Raw genomic sequence first — 20370 nt, 5'->3', positions numbered from 1 at the left:
TATATTCTGTGAGATTGTTGTAAGCATAATCAACAAATGCACTGACTATATTTTTGTCCATATTAAGCTATTCTCCATGACCTTGTCAAAAGATAGAAGGCCTACTATGGAAATAATCTTCATCAGATAAAGTGTAGGTAGTCTCTGCAGAAAAGCTCTTTTTTCTTGAGCATGGTCACATAATAATTTGATTTTGTATGTGTAAAGTGATGTCAATATACATTTAGCAGTTACAATTAAAAATAAACTAGTCATTTTCTAAATGATTAGTGGAAGTAAAATTCTACAACTGAGGAAATTAGTAAAGCTAAGCCTATTGGAAAATTATATTAGAAATAAAAATTTCTAAGAAGCAACATATATTTAAATATGTTACAAATATTTATATACAACATGCAAATAAGACCTAGGTATCAACATATGTTACTTCCATCAGAATCCAAACTTGTGCCAACTCCTTCTACAAAAAAAGATGATGTAAAATTGTTTATGCAACTAAACTCTGCACTGTTGGTTCAGGTGAACAGACCTGTCTGCATGTGATCAATAGTGCAGCTATAGTTAGGGCATATGACTTACAACATGATTAAAACAGAAATGTGAAAAATGAAATTCATCTCATGAAAATGACTGTAGATTGTTTGTATATCGAAGAAAGTAGAGAACTTCACTTATTGTTTAACCACACTAAAATATGTAGATATTTTTCGCTCTTTTCCTATTAAAAAAAAAAATATTACTAACCTTTTACCTAAGGAGCTGTTTTAGTAACTGAAACCAGTTAATTATATAGGCCTAAACAATGTGTGGTGCTCAGAGATACAGAAGAATATGCCATTTCATGCTGTCTATTATTTAGTGGATGAGGTAACTACTGACTGGCTTTCCAAAAGGAGTGTTCAGTCATCACTTTCAAAATTTTTCAAGAGAGTTGACAGTTATCTGGGATTTCTTAGTCTGACTTGAATTGGTGTTGACACCTTGCACAGATTGTGTGTTTAATGTAACTATGCTGGAAAGCCATCAGATATGTTCATCAGCACTTTCTCTTCAAATGAACCTAATAGAAGATTACCTCCATTTGTATAGCATGATAAGTCTTCTAGGCTACACTTTACAAGAATCAATATTCTCATAGATTTCTCACAGTTTTTTTAGAAGTATATGTTTATGTGTACCCTTGCATTTAAGACTTTGCAAAATAGTCGCTGCTTGTAGCTTTACATGTTTATTTCTCAGGTTTTCTAGTCAGCACATCTCACTAAACCTTCTATCTGCAGCAGGTAATCTTCCCTCTTCAGTGATTCTTTTATATTCTTCAGTTTTAAAGTGTTTTATTTTAAAAGCAATTATTCAAATATCATTGTTTTAACATTTCTTATCATAAAATGGTTTTAGTTGGAAAGGACCTTTAAAGATCTTCTAGTCCAACCCCCCTGCCATGTGCAGGGGTATTTTTCATTAAATCAGGTTGCTCAAAGCCCCATACAACCTGCTTTGAAATGTTCCTAGGATGGGTCATCCACACCTTCTCAGGATAACCTGTGCTAGTGTCTCATCGCCCTCACAGTAAAAAAATTCTTTCTTATATCCAGTCTATCACATTTCTTTCAATTTAAAACTGCTCCTTGTTGTCATGATTGTTGCTCCCTGTCATTACTGATCTTGATAAAAAAATCTTTCCCTGTGTTTCTTATAAACCCCCTTTAAATACTGAAAGGCCACAAAAAGATATCCCTAAAGCCTTCTCTTGCCCAGGCTGAACAAATCCATCTCTCTCAGCCTTTCTTCATAGGAGAGGTGTTACAGCTCTCTGATCATTTTCCTGGCCCTGCTCTGGACCTGTCCCAGCAGTGGTTGGAAGGAGTATTTGGGGAACTACAGGCTGTCAACCTGACCTCAGTGCTGGAGAAAGTCATGGAGCAGATCATCCCGAGTGTGCAGGACAGCCAGGGGCTCAGGCCCAGCCAGAAAGGGTTTGTGAAAGATAGACTCAGCTTGAACAGCTTGATCTCTTTCTATGGCAGGGTGACACACCTCGTGGTTGAGTGAAAGGCTGTGGGTGTTGTCTGCCTGGACTTTAGTAAAGCTTTTGATATTGTTTCCCAGAGCATCCTTCTGGAGAAAGTCTCTGCTCGTGGCTCAGCCAGGCACATTGTTCACAGGGTAAAAGACCATCTGTATGGTGGTACATGGAGTTACATCCAGCTGGTGGCCAGGGACCAGTGGTGCTCCCCAGGGCTCAGTACTGGGGCCAGTTCTGTTTAATATCTTCAACAATGACCTGGATGGGGGACTGAGTGCAGCCTCAGTCAGTCTGCAGATGACTCCAGGCTGGGTGGGAGTGCTGATGTGCTGGAGGGCAGGAATGCTCTGCAGAGGGATCTGGACAGGCTGGGTCATGGCCCAGGGCCAGTGGTGTGAGGCTCAACAAGGCCAGTGCTGGGTCCTGCCCTTGGGTCACAACAACCCCAGGCAGTGCCACAGGCTGGGGCAGAGTGGCTGCAAAGCTGCCACAGGAAAAGGAGCTGGGGGTGCTGCTGACAGCAGCTGAACATGAGCCAGCAGTGCCCAGGTGGCCAAGAAGGCCAATGGCATCCTGGCCTGTTCCAGCAATGGTGTGGCCAGCAGGAGCAGGGCAGGGATTGTTCCCCTGTACTCAGCACTGGGTACCTAAAACCTAAATCCTTTGTTCAGTTCTGAAACCCTCACTCCACGAAGGACATAGATGTGCTGAAGTGAGTCATACCATGGGCCTGAGAGTATTGATTAGATATCAGGAAAATTTCTTCATGGAAGAGGTTGTGAAGCATTAGACCAAGCTCCCCAATGAAGTGGGGACATCAACATCCCTGGTAGTGTTCTAAAGGTGAGTGAATATGGCACTTGAGGACATGGTTTAATGTTGAATATGATGGTGGTGCTAGGTTGGTAGTTAGACTTGATGATCTTAAAGGAATTTTCAAACTTAAATGATTCTGTGATTCTGTGATTAACTGCTCTGCTCAGTTTAATGTCATCTACAACCTTGTTGAGGGTGCATTCAATTCCAATGGATATAATGTAGATAGAAAATAATAGTGTTTCCAGTATGACCCTTGAAGAACACCACTCCTTAATGGTTTTCATTTTTACATTGAACCATTGGATATGGACCATTCAGTCTTTGAATGTGGCCATCCAATTAAGTCCTTATTTATTAAACACTTCAATCAACAAACCCATCTCTCTTCAGTTTAGCAGCAAGAATGTAAGAGAGCTCTAAAGCTAGAGAGTGTTGCAAAGGAGCGCCACCAAAATGGTGAAGAGCCTTGAAGGGAAGCTTTGTAAGGAGCAGCTGAGGCTGCCTTGTTGCTTAGCCTGTAGAAGAGGTCAGTCATCATAGCCTACAATTTCCTCAAAAAGGGAAGAGGAAGGGCAAACACCAATGTCTTCTCTGTCGTGACCAGTGACAGGACCTTAGGGAAAGGCCTGAAGCTGTCTTGGGAGGTTTGGGCTGGATATCAGGAAAAGGTTCTTCACCCAGAGGGTGCTTGGACACTTGAACTACTTCCCAGGGAAGTGGTCACAGCACTAAGTCTGGCAGGTATTCAAGGAGCTTTTGGACAATGCTCTCACATATGGAGGGATTCTTGGGATGTCCTCTGCAGGACCACGATAGGACACGAGTGATTATTGTCAATCCCTACCCCTCATGATATTCTATAATTCTATGATTTTATGTGAAGAATATTGTGAGGGTCCAAATCAAAGGCCTTACAGACAGGTAAATGACATCTCTAGCTCTCCTTTGACAATTGATGCATTCTATCCGTGGTGGAAGACCACTGTGCCAATCAGGCACTATTTGCCCTTGGTGGAGCAATTTTGTCTGTCTTGAACCCGCCCTCAGTCTTCCACATGTTTTGATATGTCTTCCAGGAGTGTCTGCTCTGTGATCTCTCTGGGCACTTAGACGAGGCTGATTAGTCAATAATTCCTGGGTTCCTGCTTTTTACCCTTTATAAAGAAAGGTTGAAATATTCCTTTTTCTCCAGTCACTGAGAACTTACCCTGACTGCCATCGATTTTCAGACATGATGTGACTGCCATGACTTTTTATATATGGTGGAGAGTGGCTTATCAACTACATTAAACAATTCTCTCAGGACCTTGGGATGCATCTCCTTGGGTCCCATGGTGTTGAATATGTTCAGGTTCTCAGATGATCTTGAGCCTGATCTGCTCTTACACCGGGAGTGACTTCAATTCCCCAGTTCTTATCTTGAGGTTTGGGGACTTGAGAGATGTGGGAAAAGTGATTACTAATGAACACTGAGGCAAAAAAAATTGCTGCATACCTCAACCTTCTCCCTGTCAATTGTCATTAGTTCTGTCCCATTTTGTGGGACAGAGGGGAGGATGGGGTTGTGTGTGTACATTTTCTTTTATCTTCCATTTCTGACTAACATGCTTATAGAAGCCATTTTTACTATTCTTTGTAGTCCCTTGCTAAATTCAGCTCCAGCTTTCCTTATTTCCTAATTGTCCCTCCTCAACCAGACAGTTTTCTTTTCTTCCCAGGATATCTGTCTCTTATTCCATGTCCAGTGCTTTTCCTTCTTGCATTTTACTTTGTCCAGGAGGTCTTTACTGAGCCATGCTGGTCTCCTGCCTTCTCTGCCTGAATGGTCACTGGTGGAAATGGGGAGATCTTGGGCTCTAGAAAAATGCCCTCAAAGATCTGAGAGTTCTATTCCACTCCTTTTTCCCTGAGTGCAGTTTTCCAGAAGGTCCCATCCTAATTTCTTAAATAACTAAAAGTTCAGGCTTCTAAAATTCAGGATACTGACTTTAACCTTTCTTTGTCCCATAACCCTTGAGATCACAAATTCCACCAGGGCTTGACCACTTTAGGCCAGGCTGCCACTGATCCTGACCTCTCCAGTTAGTTAATCTGTGTCGGTAAGCAGCAAGTGCGGTAACACTTCTCTGTCACCTGGCTTAAGAAATTTTCCTTGATGCTCTCCATGAGTCTCTTGGACTGCTTATATCTTGCTGAGCTGCTTTTCCATCAGATGTCAGGTGACTGTCCTGACAAATCCCTGCAGCTGGATCAGAACCAGCCAGAGTGATTCTTCCTGCAGGTGGAATAAGGAGGTTTTATCAACAGGATCCCTTCAATTGAGTGGTGGGCAATAAGCACAATCCATGAGATTTCCTTTATTTCCTATATTTCCAGAAGCCTTGGCTTGGCTACTGATTTTCAACCACAAGCTCTTGACCTTTCCTCTTTATTTTTCAAAGATGGGTTTGTGCAATCAAGTCCTTAGAGAGGATGAATTGCCCACTTCTCCTTTCTTGCCTGAACCTTCTGAACAGTTGTTGTCAATTGGAGTGCTCTAGTCATGTGATTTGTCCCACCAAATTTCAGTGTTTGTGATTAGATCATAACTTTCCAATTGCACACTTCCAATTCTTCTAATTGTCACCAATGTTACATGTGCTAGTGTACAGACATTTCAGATGGGCTATCAACTGTATCAGTATTTTAGATGAAAAAACTGTAGTACTTTGGAGGCATTTCACAGGTGTTCTTCTGTCAGTTTTTAATTCATCAGCAGACCCTGACTCTTCCTTGTTAATCAAAATTTCATCGTCTTCCCACTCTAAATCTAGTTGGTTCTGCCTATGAGGATAAAAGTATTGCTCAAGGTACTCCAGAAGGACTGCAGATACAGTACAATGTTTGGCCTTCCAGTCCCTCTTTCTTTGAAAACTTTCAGTTTGGAGTTTCTCTTCACAGAGATTTTTGCTGATAACTTACAACTGCATAGGTCAATTTCTCTGTAAATTCTATTCATTTGGGACAGCATGCTTTTCTTCATTAGAAAGAGACTTGGAAATTCTTAGCCATTAATTTGCTTCTTGGTATACTTAGGAAAAATATGTAAGTATCCAGAACTCCTCTGGGTACATCAAGGATCCACCTCATATTTATTCAAGAATAAACCCCTGAGATAAATTTTTACTTTCATTGCTTACGTTATCCAAGCTAACTTACAAGGAACAGCTTATAAGCTGTACAGCTTCAAAAGCCAGCAAAACTCCATCTTTAGGGGGAATGTGCATCTTCAGGAGCAAAACAGGAGAAAATAAAGAGAAGCTGATTATTAGTCATGTTTTTTATGGCTTATTTATACATCAGAAGAAATCTTGTTAAGAGTAGATAAATACCTCATAAGAAAAAAAGCATTTTGAAGAGAGTAGTGTTCATGTTCAGAAATAATTTTTCCTTTAGATACAGTAATGCACTTTTCTGAGATACATGGCCTTTGACATTTCTTTGTTTTTGACAGGAAAAAGTGGCCCTGAATGCAAGCACTGTAGGGCTGATCCAGATAAGGAGTGCCGGTTTTGTTCGTGTTACTTGTGTGGCGGCAAACAGGATGCTCACATGCAACTCCTGTGTGATGAATGTAACATGGCTTATCATATATATTGCCTGAACCCTCCTTTAAGCAAGATACCAGAAGATGAAGACTGGTAAATATATAAGGATGATTTACTTACCTTTATTGACATTCTATAAGTGGTACCTTTTTGGATATTTGCATCTCATGAGAAAAATTAGTGAAGGTGTTTTTAAATTCTGGGCTGTTTTCATCCATCTACTTAATATAAGGCTTATGTTTTCTGTCAAGATAATTCTTTTAAATCATTCACAATGGATTAGTAGATAAGTTTTAATGGCCACTATGAAATTTCAAGACTGGTATGTTTATTTAAGTCATTATGATAGTTTTTATCTTCTGTGACATTACCTGATCTGATTGTATTTATAAACAATTGCTGTTCCTCAGCCTTTTCATTTTTTAGAAGCTTCACTGCTTGAGTAATTCTCTTATGCTCACACTTCTCTGCCCTTTCATCCTCTGTCCCTGCTGCTGCCCCTGTGCTCTTTGTTGCCTCTACTACATTCATTTTTCATGCTATGGAAGGACCACCACATTGCTACTCTTCATTTCTTATGTAATTACTCTTACGTCTTTTTTAGCTGTCTACAATTTACACAGTTCATATTTATCACCTGCATATGACTTACTCAAGATGCTAATCCTTTATAAATGAGTAATAAATAGAACTTTATTCTAAGAAAGATTTCCATAGAATTCATTAAATGTCTAAGGTGTCGTATGATTACGTTGCATGGAATCTCTTTGAACCTTGTGATTATATTTCATGTAAAAATCTGTGTAAATCTTTTGGAAGTTCTAACATTCTCTGTAAATTAATAACTCAATCTCCTACACCTTACTGGATTCCATAATGTTTATTGGTTAGTGCCTGATGGTCTGCCTGTTTTATGGGGCAAATATCCTCATAGGAAAGAATTTCTTACTAAAATCTAAACAAGCTAGAAGGTGCCGTAAGATCTTCCTGAAGCCTCTTCTCCAGACTGAACAGCCCTAACCCTCTCAGCCTGTCTTCATGGGAGTGGTGCTCCAGCCCTCTGATCAACTTGGTGGCTCCTCTGGGCTGTTGTTAACAGGTCCCTGTCTTTCCTGTGCTGGATGCCCCAGAGCTGGATGCAGCACTGCAGGGGGGGCCTCACAAGACCAGAGTTAAAGGGCAGAATCCCCTCCCTGGCCCTGCTGCCCACACTGCTTTGGATGCAGCCCAGGATGAGGTTTGGCTTTCTGGGCTGTGAGTGCACATGGCTGGGTGATGGTGAGCCTTTTGATCACAAATCCTCCTCCTGTCCAGAGCCAGTGTTGGTCCATTCTCCAAAATTATCACAGCACTCCTAGTCTGTAGCTGGCCAAATAATTTGGCCATAAATAAGAAACCCAGTTAGGCTAGCCCTAGTTGGATAAACAGGTCCCTGGGTGAACAAGGACTGGTTGGATTCAAACCCACACAGGGACCCTCAGCCAGTCTCATTCAGCCCTAAATGCAGATGTATCATGGCCAGGGAGCTGGGCAGTGTTGAAATCTCAACCACCCACATGTGCAAGAGTGGGAGATGTGAAACCCATGTAAAAGGAGGTGAGGAACAATAAACCAGGCTTTCTGTCACAAGGATCTCTGAGAGTGACAGAGAGTCCTCTCTGTCTCTGACCAACGACCCAGTTGTAATAATGAATTTCAAAAAGTTTAATTAATATAATTAAAATTCATTGGAAAAGCTTTTTAGCTTGTTTTTGTTCACTGTGTAGCTAAGAATAAGAGTCTTAATATCTATATATGTAAGTAGATAGCTGCATCTGTGGATGAAGTCACAGGGTGGTAGAGGTGCAGTTGCGGACCTGGCTTATGTGAGCTAGTTTTGGGATGCTTAGTGTCACCAGCCCTGTGCTCTCTTAATGCTTGTCATTATATAGAAGTGCAATTGCAGTGGGCAAAGCAGCATCTCCTATCAAAGAAGTTTGTGCCCTCCCTTCCTCTTGCGTACTAGCAAAGGGTCGTGGTTGTCTGATTCTTAATTTAGAAACAGTTTGCTTTAGAATTGGAAATACTTCATTTAGAATGTAAAATCTGGCAAACTCTCTTCAGGTGTTAAGCCTTCAGTATGGGAAAGGATAAGTTTGTCTTGTGGAGATTAAGTCACTCTATATGTGAAACAGTATTTAATATTCCCTACAAGATTAAGTTTAAAAGATATTGAGGTAATATTGTTACTCTATCAAGAAACATGGAATTTACCATTTAACTTCACCTAGTTGACTCACCTTATGAATTTGTGTTATGTCATATTTGTTCTTTTCATTGGTCTTACATGGATTTTTTTTTCTGTAAGCAGCTGTAATACTCATCAAAGTCACAGTGTCAGGCAATTTCAGAATCTTACATTTTTCTTTTTTTAATCTACATGGCTTCATTGTTTCAATGATTCAACACCTTTATTGAGATAGTGAAATCTATTCCTGTGGACCTTAATCATTAGTTCTTCTATTCATATCCACATAAAAAACTTAATAAATCACAAATGGTAGTAGTAGTAGTAGTAGTAGTAGTAGTAGTAGTAATAGTTGCTGTTGTTACCCGAATGAGGTTATCAACGTAAGTGTAGATCAGGCTTCCTCCTCTAAAGGTGTATGGACCAAATCCAGCTTATGTGAGCCAGAAACATGGAGATGCCTTTGTATTGTTTTTCCTGGACCAGGATAAGAATGTTGTTGGAAGCAGCGGAAAGACCACTGTACTTCTTTTCTCTCCCTGCTGTACTCAGTGTATACTAGTATCTCTGCTTTCCTACCAGAGTGGATTTTTGTTAGTTGGAGTGATCCTCAGCATTATATTCCAAATGGCTTCAGTGTCATGGAGTGAGTGTGTGTTTGTGTGCTTCTGTACACATTATGTCATACCTTGGCTATGTTTGACATTCAGCAATCTGTAGTGAAATTTGTTGCACTACCAGCAAAAAATAAGGACAGACTGAGCAGGACACAGAAACAGACCATGAGTACTGGTTAGCAGCATACTCTAATCTCAGCTATCCTCTCCTTTACATGATGTAAATGAAGGAGGACTAAATGAAAATACAGGAGACATGGGAACCTCTAACATATCGTATGAGAAAAAAGAGTTATATGTTTTGTGACTAGCACTCTACCTTTAAAGATACTGAAAAGCCCTTTTTTAAAGAAAGCTGACAATATTTATTTATATTGAGTTAATTGTTTAAGCTATAGGCTTCAGCTGCTTAAGACTAGTATATGCTTGCTAGCTTGATACTTTCAATCAAAATAAATAAATGGACGCTATTTTGGCTACAAGAAATGTATTGCCATTATTATGAAGTTAATTGAGAATTTACTAAAACCTTTTTTTAGGTATTGTCCTTCCTGCAAAAATGATTCTAATGAAGTTGTAAAGGCTGGAGAAAAGCTCAAACAGAGTAAAAAGAAAGCAAAGATGCCATCTGCCAGTACTGAAAGCCAGAGAGACTGGGGAAAGGTAGAGTGTGTTTTAGAAATAGCTATTATTCTGATTGTTCATGTATGTGCTGCATCTATAATTCTGCCTACATATGCACTACACAAAATTCAGTACTGGTTTGCACAGACAACAAGCCAATGTTTAATCCTGCCTGCTGTCTACTGGCAGTTAAAGCAGTGGAAGGATTATTAAATTGACTAGAGGTAAAAACAACAAAAAAAGACAAACCCCAACTCCTCTCCCAGACCCATAACCACATATTTCTTAATTTAACATTCCTTTTAACAATTGTTAACATATGTGTTTGTTATAATAGACAGATTTAATGACCTCTGCATTGATTTTGCAAATGGTCTTCAATATTGTAATTAATTTGTCTGATTACTTTTGTCTGATGTATTTATAGGGCATGGCCTGTGTTGGTCGCACTAAGGAATGCACTATTGTTCCTTCAAATCATTATGGGCCTATACCTGGTGTTCCTGTTGGGACAACCTGGAAGTTCAGAGTTCAGGTATGTTGTTTTAGTACTATCTGTAGCTGAAGGAAGTAGGAGTAATAGTGAATGGGGTGGGCACTAAAATAAATTTCAACTGACAATTGCCATTTTCACCAGGACTAAGTAATGCAAATGCATTATGATTCCAATATTAGAAGTGATGCCAAGAGTAATGAAGGTTGAACTGTGCTGATTTTACCATACCAATTTTTTAATCCAATTTTTCATATACAACTTAGTAAAAAGTCTATTGGAATTATGATAAATATAATTTGTATGTTAAAATTTTAAGTGGGATACTTAGTGAATAGAGTTAAGTATTTTCTGAAGAGTTTTCTTGACATGAACTGATTATCTCTTGCATGGGGTGTAGACTGCAGATTTTGAAAACATTATGTGTTATCCCTGTGAATTGACTATCTAGGTGGTTTTGGTCGTATGTAGTGGATGTCCAAATCTTCTTTTAGGCTGATGAACAGCTTAAACCAATGTAAGCCTGTACTTCTACTGAAATTCAATGTGTATTCAGCTTTTGGTGTTTTTTTGAACTGTTCTCATTTTCTGTTTCAAATATTCCTTGGACTCTGTGGTAAAATAAGTTGGTAAAAAACTGGCAGAAAAATAATCCTGTCTGGAATAGATTGGAGGCTAATTTTCCCAGTCCATTTTGCATTTTGGTTATATAAGCACAGTGCCAACATGCTACAGTGCAGGAGAAAAAAGCAGGGAGAATGGGACAGCTGCATTTTATGCCAGTACTGATTTTTTTCTGATTCTGTAGCGTCCAGCAAGCTACAAATTTCCTCCCTTTTGCTTCAACCTGATCCAATTGCAATGAATTTTTGGGTTGTCTTTCATTTTTAATTGTTGTTTTTAGTCACAAAAATACATACTTCTTTGTTTCTTAAATCAGTAGTTCTTTGTCTCTTGTATGTGCAAATGATTGGAACTGAATGTTTTCTGTCATATTGGGAAGAATAAAACCAGGGGGTTTTAAACTGCTTGAAGAGAGACAAACCAAAAATCAAAAGCCTCTTCTGATATGTTTTATGAACTTTTCATGACTTGCTTTCTTTTGTTGGCTGCCAGATTATATAAAGTCTAATAAGTAAGAGAACTTTCTAAAATCACTTAGGCAAACTCAGAGTATCAAAATCAATTTTTATTTTCACTGCTTCAATAGTAATTGGAATTACTAGTTTACCTTTTGGTTAGGAATTCTATTGGTAAGACAAAAGCTGATGTTTTCCAAGTATTTCTAGTACTCATAGGAAGAACATAATTAGAGTGCTGCTTTCACCAGAAAATCTGTCAAAAAATATTTCTTACATATATTATATATAGTATATATGTACTATGTATGTACGTGTGTGTGTGTATATATATGTGTATATATATATATATATATGGAATAAATATCAAAAGACAATTACCATTTATGCATTATTAATTTATTTTGGATACCAAAAATTAAACATTCTGTCATTTAAAAAAGAAATTGAAATGCCTTCTACCTAGAAAGTTTAACTACAGTTTTGTTTCTCATATGAACTAGTCTCTTTTATGACAAAATAAGATTGTCTCAGCAAATCTATGAGAATCTAGAGATTGTATGAGAATTTAAGGACCTCTTTATTTCTGATTTGCATGGTGTTTTTGTTACACAAACTCTCTTTTCCCTAGAAGGAAAATGACTAAACATTACTTCTGGAGAGAGCATCTGAAAAGCATCCTTGGCATGAATTTTTTATCATGTTCATCTTCGGGTTGAAACTCCAACTAGAAACCTAAATTTAATTGGTAAAACCTGGAAATGAAAAGAAGGGAGGGAGAAATTAATTAAAGGGTGTTTGATACAACAGGCAAGAGAGACACAATAGTGGGGCTTTTTAATTCAGCAAACTCATAATAAATGGTTTGGAAAAATTGGCAAAGAGCTGATAAAGTTAAGTGAGAGTGCTAAGTTGTGGATACCAAACATGGGGCTGGGAAGAGTTCTAAGTGTAATTTGTAGTTGGCCTTCAGCTACTTATTTTTCTTGTTATTTATGTTATTAGCTATTGTTCTGATAGCTAATTTTGAAAAATATGTAATTTTAATAGTGATCAGAAAAAAGAAATCAAATGCTAAATTATCATGAAATGAAGAGTCGGGAAAATAAAATGCATTATTATGAACAGCAACGAGGACAATTAAAGGAACGGAATGATTTTCATTCATCTGGAAAATGTTGAAAATTCTGTGGAGTGTAGGTGACTCCAAAATTATGTACAGCATAAAAAGAAGTGGGGCCAATATACATATTTCTGTAATGTCAAATTTACCAATCATAACGTCAAATTTTGTAAAGTTTTCAAAAAGTTTTTTTCAGAAGTTTTCAACAAAATAAAAAGTCAATCACAGACCATTGGATCCTGAGAAATTGTGCAGGGAAGTATTATTGTGTCCTTGCATAGTTTTAATAACTGTGCACAGCTCTAATCTGTTGTTAAAAAGTACATTTTTGACTAGCTGGATCTTTGATGTATTGTGGTATGAAATTTCAAGACTGTAGCAGAAGAATATAGACTTCCATGGACATTGTTTAGTAGGTTGGGAAAAGGAGTTCAGGACCACAAGAATCAGAATGAGAAAAGAAGGCAAAATCGAGGTCTGGAAGCAGACATGAAGTTAGATAGAAGTTTTTTTTTTTTTAATTTGTTTTATGCTGGAAACCTTCATTCTACCAACAGTATTTTTGTATGACATACTGAGAAAATGCGTAATTTAATATATACTCTTATTTTTTATTTGTAAAAGTTGTTTGTGAGGCTTTTCTACTAATCAGTTGTTTGAAACCATTTTTAAATAAATTTTTGTGGGAGACTTTAAAGCAGACTTTAATGATTATGCTGCATCTGCATCTTTCAGGTGGTCAGGTTGCAGATTACTTGAATATTTACTACCAGAGAGTTATCCTGGTTGGGAAATAATCTATGATCCTATTAGTGTTGCAATGGCTTCTTCTGTTTCCTTAGGCAGTCTAAAAGTATTCCTCTTCACTGGTCACATTTACAGGTTGTTACAAGCCCTTGGCAAAATAGTCTTTACACTGGGATATTCCTTGGTTAAAGATGCTGAAATGTTACCAAACTGGTAGATCTCTTTCTGCTTTGAATTGTTCTAAATTACTCTGCAAGTGGAGTATAGCACTGAGTACAGTCTTAGAAACTGCTTATGGAAAAAATTTTGGAGATTGTCCCCCAAGAAGAAAGTGTACCATTTCATCTTGCAGTGTCATAACTGTCCTGGTGATTTTCTAGCTGTTTTTAATTTTAGCTTTTTTTCCTGAAGAAGCAGTGGAATTCACACCTTTAATAGCAGTTTGGCATTAACTGTTGACACAGAAACCTCTGTACAATATTTTAAGCAGAAAATTGATTTATTAAGGTGGTTGTAGGTGTCTGGGTCTTTTAAAAAATGGCTATAAACTGTCTTTTTTCTGTTTCCAGGTGAGCGAAGCAGGTGTTCACAGGCCCCATGTTGGTGGAATCCATGGACGCAGTAATGATGGAGCTTATTCACTCGTACTAGCTGGGGGATTTGAAGATGAAGTGGTATGTCATTCATGCAAGCAATGGTCTTGCTGTTCTGATGCATCAAATGTCTGTAAATATAGAGTTATATTTGGTGTTTAATCTAAAATTAATGTTTGGGCTGAAAAAAATAGCCAGTACTGATAAATTAAGTAGTTCTTAATGTTTCAGAGGGAAAAAATCTTACCAAATCTTAAAGAATGCTTATGCTCAAATTTACATTCAATCAAAATATCAGGTACCATTGGATTTTACATTGTTTAGGATAGTTACATTTCAATATACTTTTGGAGTCTGAATTGAGTGTAATATAGAATCTGATAGTGTAATTACGTGCAAGTAATATGTTTTATGTTCTGCTTTTGTCACAATTTAATTACATTCCAAACAGTATTTCTAAATATGTGATACATTTATTTTCATGAAGCAAGAATAAAAGATACGTGTTGCTTGATAGTAACATAGTTCAGAACTATGAAGTTCTGAAGTTTCTTGGCTCCTGCTAATGAGCACTTGAGACCTTCTTATAAAGTCTCAGAATCTTGTACTATGATCCCTAAAGGTGCTGGGAATAAATTCTGCTGTGATGTTAACATCTAAGTAGAGCAACAAAAGCAGTTATTATATGCCAAACAGAAGAGTAACTGCTTTCAATTTTCATCTCATGATGTTGTCCAATATTTATTTATGAAGAGATTGCAGTTTTCTTCAATTAAATGATGTTTACACAAGGTACATCCCTTCCTGCAGTTCCAGTCCATCAGGTGGAATTCTGAGTCGTGGATCAGGTGAAGGATAATGCAGTAAGAAACCCTGTTTTTTTAAAATGTGCGTAGCTGTCAATCACAAGAAAAAGGGCACCGAAGAAAAAAAATAAGCATACTAATGAAATAGCGTCAGAATGTACTATATTCTTTGCCAACAGCATCTACAAGCTGCTGCTGCTGCTGTTAATGCTGCTGCAGAGCATTGCCACTGAGGGAGTGTGTCTCTGTTTGAACAAGTGGCATGAGGACTGGTGTTGGATATGGTGTCCTTACTGTCCGTCCCAGCCCAGGCTCTCAGATCCTAAGAACAGTTTCACGGTAGCTGTATTTGCTATGCTGGGATGCTGCAGACTCTTCTTTTTATTCTTCTTGGTGATACTGATGTCCCCTTATTTCTGAGGTGGTAATTATTCAATTCAAACTATTTAGTAAACCTAGTTGGATCCTTGGCTTGCCTTTTCAATTCACCTAAGTGACGTTGTGACTAAGTGGTTTTGTAGACACCTAAAATACATAAATACTTTTGAAAAGGCATAGTAGGAGGGAAATATTGCAGAAAATACCCTAAAAACTTATATGAACATCAGTTTTTTTCCATCTTTTAACGAATAATTCAAGGGATTTTTTTTCCCTGTTACATTACTGAAGTAAGTTTTTTTTCTCTTCTTCTTTCATGTACCAAATTTTATCTTACAACTTACTTCCATTTTCCTTGTTTTTTGAAAGTTGAGATTAAAGTCGTGTAAGAAGATGCACAGAAAAATTGAGTTCTGTACTTATAAGTATCCTCAGTATCTAATTAATTTGAGATGTGAAATTTGAGGGTTTTTTTTAAAAACACACATAAAAACCTCTGCTCACATCTATTCATTGTGAGTACCAAAAAAGAGAGGTAACTCTTACTTGAATTTCAATGGTGCAACAAAGATGCTTGTGTGTAAGCTTTTATAAAATTAAGAAATAAATTCATTTTGGAAGAATTTTATACTGTTTATATACTTTATGCAACAAAGCCCACATTGTAGTAACATAATTACAAAAATACATTGCAGGAAACAGAGTTCATTGCCTAGCTTTCAGATCGTGACATTTTTATGCCGTGCCTTTAGAAATTTATAATCCTAGTGTCCCAGAATTGTCTGCAGTTTTACTGAAGTTCGGATGTTCTGGAGGTACTGGAGTGCTCATTAATAACAAGTTTTATCAGTTCTGTCAGATCTACCCTCAAGATTGAGAACAGGTACAGTCATAACCTACAAAATGAGCTTTGGGTGAAATTGTTTTGCACATGGTGCTTCATCGTCATTTTTAATTACATGCATATAAAATAGTTGCATATTAATCTCTCTCCTAAAAATGGATAACTGAATTCTAGTGACAATTTACATGGCTTACCTATAGTTAGCCTTTATTTTATTGGTATTGCTTTGGTAGTAAACATAATAGGAGAATTAGCTGAAGAAATTGAGAAGTCTTTCAGTAATTTATAATCTGAGCATTATTTCAGAATAGATTAACATTTACACACTATATACTGGACATTAGCACTGATTGTGCCATCACAGTGTTCATGATGAATATATTCTGATTTGTCATCTGATCAAGCAGAGGAAGAAGTACAACTTTTGTGTTGAAAACTTGCCTTCTTATTTTGTGTCATTTTTTAATGTATCAAATTGAAATCGCTGCTTATTGTCTGTCAAAAGTTTCAAGATTCATGTTTCTGCTGGGTTGACGTAGTGTTGTAAAGATGGAAAATTAATTGTGTGGTGTGCTCTAATTTTGTCCAAACAAAAACTGTTTCTTCTGTAAGTGTTGTTGCACATAGAATCATATGGGAAATCTCTGAACTGAGATTAAGAATCTCTTGGAGAATAATACCTGGTGTGAGCAGTCATATCTTGTAAATGATTCTGAGACTACAAAAGATAATGACTGTAATGACTCAAAAGGGATCCCAGGCAATATACTCATTGTTTAGGTTTGTTTATTTTATACCAAACTATTGACTGCCTGTAACGTAGCACTCACAAACCACTTCATGAAATGAATATCTAATATGAAATACGCATCTTTTAGATTTTAAATGCGTTGCTTTAACTAGAATTATCGTTGGCTAATTAAATTAGTAGTACAAATGGTAGGATTTTTTTCCTTCAAAAAACCAAGCAATTTTGCATCTCCAGCTGATAGCCAAAGTTAGCTGTAATTTTAAAATGCTGTCTCTAAAAGCTGTTGTATCTCCTAAGTAAACTCACACTACAGGAAAGGGTCTTTGACCTGAAAAGACTCCCTGTCTTCGATGGAAATGGTTCAAAGTCAGAATGGATTTTTAATGGAACAAGAGATAATTAACCCATGCTGGGTAGCCTGAATTGTTTACATATTAATGTTCAGTTTAAAAGCCTAGAAATCCACCCTTTTTGGACACTGCATGGAAAGGAGTAAGAAAGCACTCAGAAAGGTATTCACATACAGTAGTTAACTATGACTTCGATTTTTTAAAGTGTTACCCTACTTCCATCACCAGATAGCCACCTTCTGCGTTTTCTGCTTTGAGGCTGTCTTTCTTACTGCTCAGATGTGTAGATTAGTGAACACTAAACCAGTGAAATGTTTTCACCGTGGTGAAATTTGCCATGAAACTGCCAGGTTCTTGCTGTCAGGGGCGATTGTGGGAAAGACTCAGCAAGAACAATTATGATGTATTCAGGCTCTGCACTTAAAGCAAGGGATTCTTATTGATTTACAAATGAAATTTGTACTTTAGCCCTCTGTTTTCAGTTGGCTCCTTTTACTGCAGTGTTAAACCAAGAAATTATTAAAATAAATCACACAATGGGCAGATAGGCCAATTCTGTCAGCTCTTTTTAGATACAGAGTTTAATGGAGATGAATGGTGACACGATTCAGTTTCAGATATCCCTACTACTGGGGAAAGAAAATGCTTTCAAATGTAATTGCTTGATAGTTAATAATTGACTTGGATTTAATAACTTCATTTAAAAAGGCTTAGTGCTTTTTTATTTCACTTTATCATATATAATCAAACTCACCTTTTATTCATTACATTTTACTGAGGTCAAACTGAGGAGGGATTGATGAAGTGATGATATTTGGGAATTTCTTGTATTAAGAAGGCCGGTAACACATTTCTTTGTTGTTCGAACTGAAGGTTGGACCTCATCTAGAAAGTCTGATTGTGTTTGCAATAGCATATTACTGATAAATACAATTTTTGCATTACCTGTTGGAACCAAACTTTGAATTCTGAGTATAACAACAGAGGTGTTAATGGAGAGAGAAAATAATTGAGAGCTCTCTTGAGATAGCTGATATTCTAGTAACTTTAAGTAGCTAATATCCCTGTCAGCTGGTGCATAAAAGTAATCCATAGAAATGATATGGTCAAATGATTCAATGCAATTCAGAATCTTCCTTTCTTCATTCTATATTATTTCTCTGTTAGACTTATGACTGCTCATATAACACTGTTGGATAGTGGAGTTTGATTTAATATAACTGTTTGTCTGCTTGTGCTGGCTGTCTGAGGCTCACTGCCATGTAGTACTAGAGCTCCAGGCTTGTTTTCCACACATGCCTCAGTATGAGATATTGAGTCAATGCTACTGTGGCTGAAGTTCATTTGCTCTATAATGTGATCAAACTTTACAAACAGGATGATTAAGAAATAACTTTATGGATACAACATAAAGGAAGGTACATACAGAAGGCATTAAGAGAAGACAGAATAATAAAGTACTTATTAGCTGTTGAAAGACAGTTTTGGTACAAGGAAGTGGCATTAAACAATGGAAAGCAGAAGAGAAATGGCAGAATTATGTATTTTAAGGTAAGAAAATGGGGAGAATGTAGGAAAAAGGAAAGGGAAAAGATAAGACTGTTCTGATAGGCTTTTTGACAGCTATTTTGTTTGTTCAAGAAGAACATACAGATATCACTAATTCATTTTGCCATATCTTTTCTTTAACTGTTGAACCATTGTCTTCAGTTATGCTTCCTGATCCTCTTCAGACAATAATAGCTTTACCAATCTCATACTGGCTCTCAGTTAAAAGTTGTTGTAGGTGGTTGGAAGATCCTATATTATCTACAGATAGAACTCAAGGCTGTTGAGAATCTGTTTGGATGATCATTATTCTCCAATAATCCCAAATAATAAGCCGTGAATATTCCTGTTATACTTCACTTTAAAAGTAAAACACCATAAGCCCATTGAAAGTAGGTATTTTAGGCTTCCCAGTATGTCTCTGGAGTACCAGTATCCCTATTTCACTCCTGCTTGTCATAGGCACATTCATATCCACATTTATTCCACTTATTAGACACTGGGTCTGTGTCACATCACTTACTCTTGCCATTTTCTATTTTCATTCTTTACAAGCACTCTTGAGTTCTTCTGAGGTTTCTTCTCTCCTGTTTGAGAGTTGCTGTTGTATCAGAGGTTCAAATGTCCTCCAATTTCTCTTCATCCAGCCCAGATCAGTGGCAAGATCGCTGACATTTTCCTTTAATTCTAGAAACTGTGTCTTTGTTCCCTGAAATACATTTTTTTCTTTTTTTTTTTTTTTTTTTTTTTTTTTTAATATATCTGATAGGAAAAAAGGGAGTATCATTCATATGGAAAATAAAGCAACTGTGAGCCTTCCTTACACTAGAGGATGTTGAAAGATCCCTGTAATTTGACCTGTAACATTTATGCTCCGTAATTGTTCCTTTTATCCTTCATTTTCCTTCCCCTGGATTTCCAGGGCTTTATTTATGCATAGAGCACTTTGATAATTAAAGAAAACATGCTCCGGAGGTGAGCATGTTATGCATAGACCTTCTATTCATAGTATCTCTTCAAGCCAATGTTTTCAGTTTGCCTATGGTTAGACTACCACCAGAGAACCACTCAGTCTTCCTTGGAAGATGCTGGAAGTTTTTTTGGGTTTAGGCTGTTTACATTTAATGCATTTTCCATAGAAGTGTGTGCATGTAGGAATACTGTTGCATTCTGCATTGTCACTTGAAGTGTTTTTTTTGGCTTAAGTCTATAGTAATTTGTCCTTGAGTTATATTTTTCTTTTATGCCAAAAAATAAAAGTCTATTCCATACTTTCTTCTCATGAAGATTTATCAAGAGCCTGGTAGTTGATAAACAAAAGTTTATCAAGAACCTGTCCTGTCTTATAAATTATTTTTTTCCATCTTGCTTTCGTATGAAGTGTTTCTATATTTCATATATTTTTTCACATTCTTACATATATGTTATATCTGTGATTATCTAAAAAATTATGTTCTAAGAAGAGGGGAAAAAATCACTTTCTGATTTTATTTTAGTTCTGCTTATATATCAAAAACTGCCTTAACCGTCCCCCCCACCCTGCCCCACCATGAACATGTTCATGTTTCATTCTTTGTTACAAAACCCAGGCCATTCTGGATTCATGACCTTCCAATATATGTTTTCCCATTTTCCTGAACTTGTCACAGGCTTCTTATTCATTGTCAAAATTCAATTTGTTTGAATGATTGTGATACATGTAGCAAATCCATCCTTGTTCATATTATTATCAGGATCATCGTTGTGTGATCTGTGCAT

The 20370-nt window shown here is 37.1% G+C and overlaps 1 protein-coding gene across 2 annotated transcripts in view; it reads left to right on the top strand.

Annotated features, from left to right (window-relative positions):
• UHRF2 (ubiquitin like with PHD and ring finger domains 2) overlaps positions 1–20370 on the top strand; it is a 78628-nt gene that overhangs the window by 47627 nt on the left and 10631 nt on the right. For both annotated transcript variants that reach the window (XM_056514894.1, XM_056514893.1), the window contains exons 6-9: positions 6339–6525; positions 9816–9939; positions 10328–10435; positions 13912–14016. In XM_056514894.1, coding sequence (XP_056370869.1) covers positions 6339–6525; positions 9816–9939; positions 10328–10435; positions 13912–14016 — 524 coding nt within the window. The remainder of the gene's footprint in view (positions 1–6338; positions 6526–9815; positions 9940–10327; positions 10436–13911; positions 14017–20370) is intronic.

This window comes from Oenanthe melanoleuca, chromosome Z, assembly GCF_029582105.1.
Source record: "Oenanthe melanoleuca isolate GR-GAL-2019-014 chromosome Z, OMel1.0, whole genome shotgun sequence".
Classification (NCBI taxonomy): Eukaryota; Metazoa; Chordata; class Aves; order Passeriformes; family Muscicapidae; genus Oenanthe; species Oenanthe melanoleuca.
This window is presented reverse-complemented; position numbering and strand designations above follow the sequence as displayed.